This window comes from Penicillium griseofulvum (assembly GCF_001561935.1).
Source record: "Penicillium griseofulvum strain PG3 chromosome Unknown contig_79, whole genome shotgun sequence".
In the NCBI taxonomy this organism is placed as follows: domain Eukaryota; kingdom Fungi; phylum Ascomycota; class Eurotiomycetes; order Eurotiales; family Aspergillaceae; genus Penicillium; species Penicillium griseofulvum.
The window spans coordinates 2464054-2474506 of NW_024467420.1; the positions used below are offsets into that span (position 1 = coordinate 2464054).

General features: G+C 48.0%; 5 protein-coding genes across 5 annotated transcripts; 1 reads left to right on the forward strand and 4 right to left on the reverse strand.

The window, feature by feature from the left end:
* Positions 1 to 163: 163 nt before the first annotated feature.
* PGRI_008280 (Alkaline phosphatase-like, alpha/beta/alpha) lies at positions 164 to 2205 on the reverse strand (the record flags this gene model as incomplete). The annotated part of the gene is made up of 3 exons (XM_040788541.1): positions 164 to 731; positions 792 to 1088; positions 1154 to 2205. The coding sequence occupies 3 exons, from the start codon at positions 2203 to 2205 to the stop codon at positions 164 to 166; spliced, it is 1917 nt and encodes a 638-aa protein (XP_040652313.1).
* A 1274-nt stretch (positions 2206 to 3479) lies between these two features.
* Positions 3480 to 4301, reverse strand: PGRI_008290 (DUF924 family protein; the record flags this gene model as incomplete). The annotated part of the gene is made up of 2 exons (XM_040788542.1): positions 3480 to 4080; positions 4138 to 4301. 2 exons carry the CDS (start codon positions 4299 to 4301, stop codon positions 3480 to 3482), a joined length of 765 nt encoding a protein of 254 aa, XP_040652314.1.
* A 624-nt stretch (positions 4302 to 4925) lies between these two features.
* Positions 4926 to 7186, forward strand: PGRI_008300 (Zn(II)2Cys6 transcription factor; the record flags this gene model as incomplete). The annotated part of the gene is made up of 2 exons (XM_040788543.1): positions 4926 to 4979; positions 5030 to 7186. 2 exons carry the CDS (start codon positions 4926 to 4928, stop codon positions 7184 to 7186), a joined length of 2211 nt encoding a protein of 736 aa, XP_040652315.1.
* A 404-nt stretch (positions 7187 to 7590) lies between these two features.
* On the reverse strand, positions 7591 to 8134 carry PGRI_008310 (uncharacterized protein; the record flags this gene model as incomplete). Its single annotated transcript, XM_040788544.1, has 2 exons — positions 7591 to 7827; positions 8000 to 8134. 2 exons carry the CDS (start codon positions 8132 to 8134, stop codon positions 7591 to 7593), a joined length of 372 nt encoding a protein of 123 aa, XP_040652316.1.
* Positions 8135 to 8661: 527 nt separating this feature from the next.
* On the reverse strand, positions 8662 to 10384 carry PGRI_008320 (putative carboxylesterase; the record flags this gene model as incomplete). Its single annotated transcript, XM_040788545.1, has 2 exons — positions 8662 to 9917; positions 10015 to 10384. The coding sequence occupies 2 exons, from the start codon at positions 10382 to 10384 to the stop codon at positions 8662 to 8664; spliced, it is 1626 nt and encodes a 541-aa protein (XP_040652317.1).
* Between the last annotated feature and the right edge of the window lie 69 nt (positions 10385 to 10453).

The following is a 10453-nucleotide window of genomic DNA, read 5'->3' on the forward strand; positions in this document are numbered from 1 at the left end:
GAAATGCAACGAATATAAAACATGAAGTGGAGGTGGGGCGGGTGTGTTTGCCTCAGGCGCAGACAAAGAAATCGAACAATACCAAGGCAACTCGCTTCTTTTCCTATTCTTCTTTTTTTTTTCTTTCTACGTGTAGTTAATATTTTGAAATTTATTTACATTTCTATTGGTAATTCCATAATATTTTCTGTTCCTCAATCCACCATTTTCCCACTTTCTCCGCATCGGCCAGCCACTTCCCGGCTTTGTCTCCATGCTTCCTTTGTACACGACCGATTAACTCCTTGAGGGACCACCCATGCAATGGATTCAACTCATCCGGGTCAGTGTCTAGATTAGAGAAAGTGTACTCAAATTTCCCATTGAGAGGTAAGATGAGTCGATATGGGACAGCCGCAGATCCAACGCTGAGCATTGTACCACCGGGGTTGATAATGCCGAAGTTCCATGCCTGACGTCCATTGTGGGTGGCCTGGTATGGGCGCACCAGTGACTGTCCTTCATATTCGTTCATCAAGTCTAGGGCTACACCGGAGTCTGTCTCGTCCAAGGAGCCTGAATTCACGAGCAGATCCAAAATGGTCGGGACGACGGACATCGAAGTTGCATTTGCTGTGATTTGCAGTGAGGGCAATAGCGGGTGTCGGAAAACGAGGGGAATACGGAAGTTGCTGATATGTCCGTTCTCGTATGTGCCTGAGATTGGCGCGTCTTCGGAGAATGCCTGGCCACTATTTACAATTAGTACTTGGCTACTTGTTTGTGCGGTTACTAAAGTAGGTGTGACATACTGATCTCCCACAAAGACGACTAATGTCTCGTTTGCAATCCCAGCTTCGTCGAGGACCTTCATAATGTCGCCGAGCCATGTGTCCACGTATCGGACAGTATTCAGATATTTGTTCATATCCTTGTGTGTCGTCATGAGATCGTCTTTGGCAAAGTATTGCTCTTGTTTGTATGTCGGGGGCATGCCCCATGGGTGATGGGTTGTGCTCGTTAAATGTGACAGGAAAAGCCGTTCGTTTTTCTCGATTGTATTGTTCACCACATCTCGCAGGTATGGGTATATCTCATACTCCGAGTATCTAGGTAACGTAGCAATGTGAGTGGGGATCATATAGGATAGTCCTCGGGAGAGTGATATGCTTACCCAAAGTAGTTGATCTCCATCATGCCCTGGTGATAATGTTTGGCGCCATGCTTGTTAATGTCTTCACGGTAGATTGATTCTTGAAATCCCATATTCTTGTTGAGCTTAAATTGGTCGTCAAACCGTCCGGTGATGGACTGCAAGAACACGGAGCTCCAGTTTCGGCCATGAATATGTTCAAGCCCATTACCAGGCTTACTATTCACTGAACCCTTTTTCGACTTCTCCTTGAGTTGGTTAAACAATTCCAAAATTTGCATGATACACGGCTGATAATTCTGAAGTTTGGCCTCATCCATGGAGTTCACCGGCAATGGGCCCGCACCACAATAGTTCATAATCTCGCTTTTGAGTGATAAACTGCTACCAGTGAGGATACCATTGAAACTGATACCTCCCATCCCTGGTTCTGTCGTACTATCCCATCCGCCACTAGAATGGCTGGATATGTGACTATTTGTCGAGAATCCACTCGCCTCCCCAGTCAACTTCTCTGCGTTTGGTGTCAAATTTGATAATTTATCGTCGATCTCTTGGAGTACTTCGGGACTTTGGGTATCGTAGGACGATAGGATCTTCTTGTGTAAATGTGAGCCTGCCTTGAAGGGGAATATGTCCTTCCGGGCGCTTTCCATCAGCACAATCACGACATGTGTAATGGGAACTTTATTGTCCTTGAGAGCCCGAGCTACGGGCTCAAACATTTCGCGGTCGAGGTTGGTGATTCGAAGAGGGTCATCCACGGGGTTATAGCTGTTGTTCCGCGAAGTCCCATCCAGAGTAACACTGTCTCCTTTATCGCTGCCAGACGCTCCCTCTCTCCACCGCTCAAATCCTGGAGGTAAATTCTCAGACACCCATTGGGGTCGATTATATTTGGCGTTGGCATCTGCCTTTCCCGGGGCCCAGCCCTTGAAGTGATCGTGTGGGCCTTCCCAATATGGCTCAGCAGTCAGGCCTGCGAGTGGAAATGATTGATCGCCATTCCGATGTGGTTCATCGGGTCTCGAACTTAAGGCCTGGAAAAAGCTAAATGGGATAGTTTGAGACATATGGTTATAAGGCACCTTGGGGCGAGTCAAGCGCAGGACTCCAATGATTATCGCGGCGCATACTGTCAAAATTTGAGTGAGTCGTGCTGCCCGTGACTTTCTTTGGGGACTGGTAATGATGTCTTCTTTGTCTGCATCTGAGGTTTGTGTGCTAAATAGAGCAGACATCCAATGGCTTATGATAGTGCATATCCAATATTTGAGTACCCATGAGATGACAAGAAGGGCGCTGGCAGCTCCCAGAAACGATGTCAGGCCACTGAGCATCAGTTTTCTCCCTTCCGGTTCACTTCCCACAGTTGTAACTGCATTCCATGGGATCTCACTGCCAGTGACGATGTAGAAGCAAATTTGAGATGAGGATAAGATGAAACTCAGAGATCTGTAACAGTTATCGCCTCAGCTTTGGTTCATTGACTCTAGTAATAGCATATTGAAGTACTTACGTGATAGCCACGATTACCGCAGTGCCCACAAGGCACTTCACGCCTGTAAGTTTGAATAGCAGTCCCCATCCAGTTACGAATAGAAGAGTCTCAACGATGAAGAATGTCGGAAAGTAGAGCGCAAATTGACTACCGGGAAGAGAAGAGACATGTTGGAACAAATGAAGGACTTTTGATGATGTCACTGACACAACTAGTAGCGAAAAAATGAAGGGTCTAGTAAAGGACTGTCGTTGTATCATAATGAAAGAGAGTTGGAAAGAACAAAATGCATATTGATGTCTCCGAGTCACCCCTATGGGCGATCGAACTATGCGATCGAACTATGACAATAGGGGTAATTGCTCATGTGCAAAAATAAGTACGTAGGATTAAACCGACAATTACTAGTTTTGGTGTGCTGATCATCCCATAATGTATGTAACCCATCCCTGCCCCCGGGCCGTAGACGGAGTTGATGTCTCAAATGTTCGAGGGTCATTCCTGATCGGGTATCGCTCCCTATTAAGTAGAGGCCAAGTAAAGCTATAGAAACTAGGGTAATCAACCTATAAAAATTAGATTCGATGACGAACTAATTTATTCTCCTTATTAAAATGCAGGGTCTCTTCCAGGTTTTCCTACAAAAAAGAAAATGACGTGGCAGAATATGCGACATAACTTATAGTCTGTCCTAATTGCAGGGTACAAATGTGAATGCTCCATAATTTACATTGCCGCCTAATAATATTTTTTTCTTGTTTCATTTGGTGAGACACCTCCATTGGATCAACATTGTATACCATGATCATTGGTATACTCATGAATATATACTTTCACGGTTTCACTTCACCCAAATGTTTCGCCACCATTGTTCAGGTATTCGATCTCCTCCGGTGTAGGCACCCTCCCCAGTGCCTGATTCCGATGCGGGTATCGTCCAAATTGCTCAATGATCACTTTATGCCTCTTCTCATAGTCAAAAGTATTGCTCAAGAATGCTTGGAGTGCCTCCGCCTTCGCGGATAAAATGCCATGGCATTTTCTTTCCTCTTCTGTAAGAGTCGATTCGTCCCTAGCCAGAAGCTCATTCATATCTCCGGCTATCTCCACGTGCACCTTGACGGCTAGTTCATGCACAGCCAAGTTTTCCGAATGCATAAGGGGCATATGGAACCAAGTACGATAAGCCATGCGATACTTGAAATACGGCGACTGAGTCGGTATCTCTTCTTCAATTGCTCGCAGGGCGATCTCCTCAGATAGTGGGTCAAAGCGCCCAAACACTAGCTTCGATTCGGCGCCCCGGTAGCAATTGCGGGGAATTTGGTCAAGTAGAATAATGATGCTGAGCCAATCCATCGGCGAGGATGGGCTAAATGCAGAGAGAATATCTGAAGCGGATGCTCCCGAGGCAGCGATTATTTCCAGGGCAGGGCGGAATTGGGTACTGTTTGAGCTCGTCAGTCTTCTATTTTGGCAAATAAGGAAACGAATGATCCCTTACACACAGGCGTTGTCAAAAGCCTCATCACGAGTGAACCACTTTCCCATCTCGTTCCATCCAGGTAGGATAAGTGCCTCTTCGGAGCTCAGATGATCAAACCACAACTTGTGCACGTCATCAAGGAGGGCTGGTGTTAAAGTCTGCTTGAGCTCGGAACTTGCCATTGTGATAGGAGTTGAGTGGAAATTCCGAGCAATAGTACTTCTGCCAAAACTTTTTTGCAATTGAGACCTTCCAATTGGATTTGTACAAAGACTTGAGGCTGATATCAGGCGGATAGCTGGGACCACCACCGGCTTCCAAGTCGCAAGTCTCGTCTGAACAAGACCCTTTGAGATTGCCTGTCTTAATGTTAGACTTATATAATTCCTCATTTGAAGACATTTACTTACCTTGCTGCGCACTAAATATGTCATGATCGAGCGCTGCCCAGGTGTAGGTATCAATTACCAAGCATAAGCCGGCCCAGGCCATAGCTGAGTCATCATGAATGTTTCCCCGAAGTCCTCCCGGAGGGTCAGAACAACCTTCGAATTCCCAGAGATTAGTTGTATTGTCTATTTTGTTAGATGTATACGTAACTTTCTAGATACTTGACATGGTCGTATAATATATAGTTATCAACCCAGAGACTGCCATTTCTCTCATTTTACCTGCCCAAAGAGGCAAGAGAATCCCGTTTATCTCGATAAGGCTGATTCCTCACTCCCCGCACGGTTTTCCCCTCAGCCTATACTCCGCATCTTAAATGTTGTCGGATCTTTCCAGATTGCTCTTCTCTGTTTATAATGCGCCGTGTGAAGAAATCTAGAAATGGCTGTGCAAGATGCAAGAGTAAACGGGTCTGTGTTTTCCGTTTCCCGCCCGGAAAGATATCAACTAACATGAGCAGATCAAATGCGGCGAAGAGAAACCTCACTGCACTCGTTGTACCCGCTTAGGCGTTCGGTGCCCTGGCTATGCACAATCCCTGCGCTGGGTTACCAAGTATGAGCAATCTAATCCCGTACCGGCATCAATCTCGGAGGTGAGAACCCCAAGTCCCGCGGCTTCTGCCTCGACTGCTCCTAGCCAGCCGGCAAACCAAGTCGCCGATGCTTTGCCCGATGATTCGACTTTCGAGTCGACGCATGAATCAGCTCCTTCGAATTTTGTCTTAGATGGACAAACTCCTCTATGTGACAATCTATGGGATCATCCGGGCCATGGGACTTTACCCGAACTGACGGATCTATGCTCGCCGTCCCCGATGGCAGCGGCATCACCGTCTTTCACACAGCAAAGAGACACTTTCAATGATTTTGAACAGTCAGAAGATGCCGGTGTAGATCTGTCATTCTTTCTGTCACTTATCGGACCAACACCAAGCGAGGAACAAGTTGACAATGTTTACCGAAACTTCTCACCTTCGGCCATTGTGCGCAGTTATCCTCCTGCGTCACATCGTCCTACACCACATAACTTCATGTCGATGTCTCGTCCACTGAATAATCCATCATGGACCTTGATTGAGTATTATTTCAAAGAAGTGGCAGCACTGTTCTCTAGCTACGACAGCCAGATGAACCCATTTCGAACCACGGTATCCCGTCTTTGGGGATCTTCACTTGCAATGTGTCGAACAATGCAAAGCATGGCTGCTGCAACGCTAGTCACCGAATTTCCCCAGTTCGGTCCCATGGGCCGAAGGATGCGTGATGAAGCTATTGATATAATCACGCGCGAACCAGTAATAGACGATAAGTCTTTGCTGGCGCTGCTAATGCTCGGACAGACGGCTAGCTGGCATGACCCAAGTGACTTGGGTATATCATTTTTCAATCTGCTCCGCAAGCAGCTCAATACCATCGCTTCATCGTCACATGGCCCTGGCTTCGGCCTCCATAAGAACGACAGCAATAACTATCGGTTCTTCGAAGAAGCTCTTATTTACTGGGAGATGCTGCTTTCTTTTGTCACAGATAATGACACCATGCTCCTATCTGACAATTCACGAACCGCCTCGTCTACATATGACCCCTTCGTTCTACAACGAGTCCCACACCCGTGGACCGGCATCGCGCGCGACACCCAGTTCACGGTGCACGAGGTCGGACAGCTCATTCGCCGTGAGCGAAAACGCATTCACTCAAGGCGATTCACCTCCCAAGATGACATCACCCGTGCACAGTTAGCAATCGAAAAAGCCCGCGAACTAGAAGAGCGCCTCTTGGGACTTGCCCACCCCGCCGAGGCCGAGATCGTCAGTCCTGGTGACGACGATACCCCAGTATGGCATCTCCTCACAATGGCCGAAGCATATCGATGCGTCGGCCTCATGCAACTATACCGCGTCTTCCCAGACCTACTACACAATCGCTTACGCGCTCCAACATCCACACAATCCCAATATCCTGGCAACGCCGATCCACAATCCCGCGACCCATTCTTCCCAATCGACCTCGACAGCATGAACCTGTCAGTTGAATTCGGCGACCCCAGTCCGGTAACAGGTCAAAACACCAATTCTCAACACAACGCCCCTTCACCCTCCAGATCTTCCTCTCACAATCTCTACCGCAATCCCCCTCACCATATACCATCCCCGCCATCACCAGACACCCAAACCTCCACCCCAGAAAACCTATACAGCAACTGGCTCACCGAGTTCGCCGTGACAACCCTCTCCCGCTTGAAAACCATACCCCAGGAATCACGCACCCGCTGTCTCCAGCCATTCCTCCTAGTAGCATCCTGCTCCGAGCTCCGTCTCCCGCGTCTGGTCACCAACGCAGGCACTAAACCTCGGAATGGCGAGGACTATTCAGAGGGTGACAATGATAACCCGAACCAAACACCTACCATCTCAATGGAGGCAATTGAAGTCTCGCGCACGCGCAAGTTCATCCTCGGCCGTCTAACGTCCTTTTTGCATGTTCTGCCGCCAAAGCCGATTCATGTATGCCTGAAATTGGTCAATGAGGTCTGGAGGAGGTTGGATGCTGGGGATGAAGATGCCTATTGGGTTGATGTTATGATTGAAAAGGGTTGGGAAACGACTATGGGGTGAGATAGTGCCAATTCGATACCATGGTATTCTTTTCACATTTACAATCAGTAAAATTGTCGGTTCCAGTTACAATGACGATACCAGACTTTGCTGAATGATGTTAGACTTGTAAATTTATCATGTCCCGAATCGGCAGGAGTCGGATGCCAAGTTAATGGCCTATGAAGGGTTGTAGGTACAGGGGAAGACCGAGACCATATTTGGACGAAGTAACATTAGAATAAAGGCCTATCTTGTAGAGAGAGACACAAGGCAGCCCTTAAAAAGATAAAAATGATCATAAAATTCATCAAAAGCCCATAGAAGCACCAAACTAAAATCAGATATTCCTTTTTTTTTGATATTTCCCAATTTCCATCAAACCCCGAAGTCAGGTATACAAATCCACAAACACACAGATCAAACTACTTATTGGCACTACCCCGGGTGTATCCATCCCACCACTTCGAGAACATACCCCCCTTAGCAGCCTGTTCATTCCAGCTTGCGCGGCGGGTAGCCATATCCGGGCTTGAGGATTCACGCTTCTGCGTTTGCAGGTTCGAGAAGAGGCCGTTGTTAGAGCCTGCGGAGCTGCGGCGACGCTCTCCTGAGGTTCCTTCGGTTTGTTTTCCGTTTGAGGAGGTTGAGGTGTTGGAGTCCTTCATTTTGGAGGTTAGGTTTTGTTTGGGAGATATGGTATGGATAATGGATGGATGATAGAAGGGTAATGATGTAGTGATCCAGTGGTGTGGTGATGTAGTGATGTAGTGCCAAGGGGATAATGATAATATATGGGAATGGTACAAGAATGGAAAGAGGCGAATAACTTACCCTTCTGGTATCTGGCATCGCCCACGCAGCACGACCGCTAGGACTCTTGGCACCGCCGTTCATCCAGACATTGAGGTGCTGGTAACGGTCGCCTGGGCTTCCGTGCCAGTGGCGGCGGGTATTGTCGTCAGACATGTTGGATATTTCTAGACAGTTGGAGTAATCCGTGTTGGAAGTGATCTAGGTTCTTTTTTGGGATTTAGTAGGAGAATAAGAATATGTTTAAGAGAAGATATAATGATTATACGATATGGGTTCAAAGTTGGGAGTCAACGACGTCATTGTTCGGGTTCGCCTTTATAGATATAGAAAGTGGAAAATGGGAATGAACATACCACGATAATTTCCAGTATTTCATGGATTGTAGAAATGAATAATGAAGTGTAAGTTAAAGAGGGGGAAGAAGCCTTATAAAGAACTATTATGTACTAATATTAACAGGTTACTACGTTACAACTGGTGAATCACCAAAGGTCTAGTTCCATCAAAGTCAGAGTACTTCCCTGGTACTTATATATGTACTTGGTGAACTTATTTAAGGCAAGTACTACCTTGTACCCAGCCTTGACGTAATTAGAAATTAGAATGCGGGGAAAGCTTGGCATATAAAAAGAGATCAACTAGAAAAATACCAGAAAAATAGAGGAACTAGAAAGATATACCTACTTCCCAGCTTCCCTAACCACCTTCCAAACCCTAACACCCTCATCCCAACCCTCATCCTCCACAATATCAACACTCCCATCCCTCCTCAACGTCCTCACCAATCTACCACCAGAAGCCCCCCATCCAAACTCCCCTTCTCCACGAACAAATCTCCCTAACGGATCAATAAACCCTTCCTTCACAACCCCCTTCTCCCCCTCCCCCAACAACCCCCCATTCCCAAAGAACCAAACCGGATAATCCGAAGAATGCGTAACCCCCCACTCAACCGGCAAAGTATCCTCCACACACTTCGCCCGCCACTCAATCCGATATCGAAATAGTAACGACGAAGCATCAACCCCATCCTCGTTCTCCGTCAATGCATACACAAGTCCGCGCTGCATCTGATGAACCTGCATATCGGCGTAGATCTTTCCCCATGCATCCTGGTCCCAGTTCTTGCAGTGCGCTGGTAGACGGCCGTCCGGGTAATACAGCGGTATGACGGCGTCGACGATGTGTTCTGGGTAATCTGCGATGAGACGGGTGCGGAGGGCTGAGAGGGTATTGTCCGTTGGTGGGAACCATGAGCTGTAGAGGAAGCTCTCGTCGCAACATTCGCCTATTATAATGCGGATATTACGGGCTAAGAGGCTGCGGGCGAAGGTGCCGGTGTCGAGGGTTGTGAAGAGGGATGGAGAGATGAAGAATTTGTCCGTTGTTGGGCGGAATTGGTGAAGGGGGATAGTTTTTGCTTTGTCGAGAAGAGTTTTTGCGGGAATTGAGCGTAGAAGGGTGAGTTTCTCATTATAGGGCAAGGTAAGTGGGATGTCCAGGGCTGTTAGTAGTTGGTTGAATTGCGTTTGCGTTTCAGTTGGCTGCTTGGGCTGGACGGCTGGGCTGTTTGACCAGATGCAGGCTTGGCGGATGAGGGACTTCTCGTCTGGTTGGCGGAGGTCGTACGCTAGTTGGTGGAAGACAGAGTTGGCACCTGCGGAATATCCTGAGATCGTGATGGTCTCGGGATTGCCGCCGAATAGCTGGATATTCTCCTTTGTCCACTCCAGTGCTAGTCTCTGGTCCCAGAACCCGTGGTTTCCAACTGTCTCTCCGACAGTGGCTGCGTCCTCTTCCAGCTCTGCTGAGTAGAGGAATCCGAATAGGTTGACCCGATATGCAGGCATCACAACCACGCAGTTGAAATCAGCCTCGCCGATCAATGCAGCCGCATTGAATGAATTCGGCGTGCCGAATTGAAGCCACCCACCATCTACCCCGGACAATGCCTGTCAGCACGGTTCATATGGAACTATCTCGCTCCAAGCCAGGTCCACCAGATATCCCAGGTTCAATTAGACAACACTCACGAATAAAAACAAAAACAGGCCATCCCCCCTCAGGAGCCTCCCCAACAGGCGTCCAAACATTACACTGAAAGCAATCCTCGTTCCACACATCCGGGGTCTCGGCTATATGTCTAAAGCCTGGCTGAGGACAAAGCCCCGCACCCTCATCACAGCGGCCGGGTGCTTCTTCACTGCCGTAGGTGAAGGATACAGGTAGAGGCTGGGCACGGCGCCAGCGCTCGGCGGGGGCAAGGCCGTAGCGGACTCCGCCGAAGTAGTGGCAGAGGTCCTTTGCTTGACTGGTGGGAGAAGACGATGTTGAAATTGTCATGCCTTGAATCGTGCCGCGGTGGGCGAGGGACTTAATGTGAGTTCGGCGGATTGTTTCCATCTTTGTTTGCTTTCTGTTCTGTTTATAGTTGATTGGGGTAAGTGAACTATAGATCCCAGATGACACGGA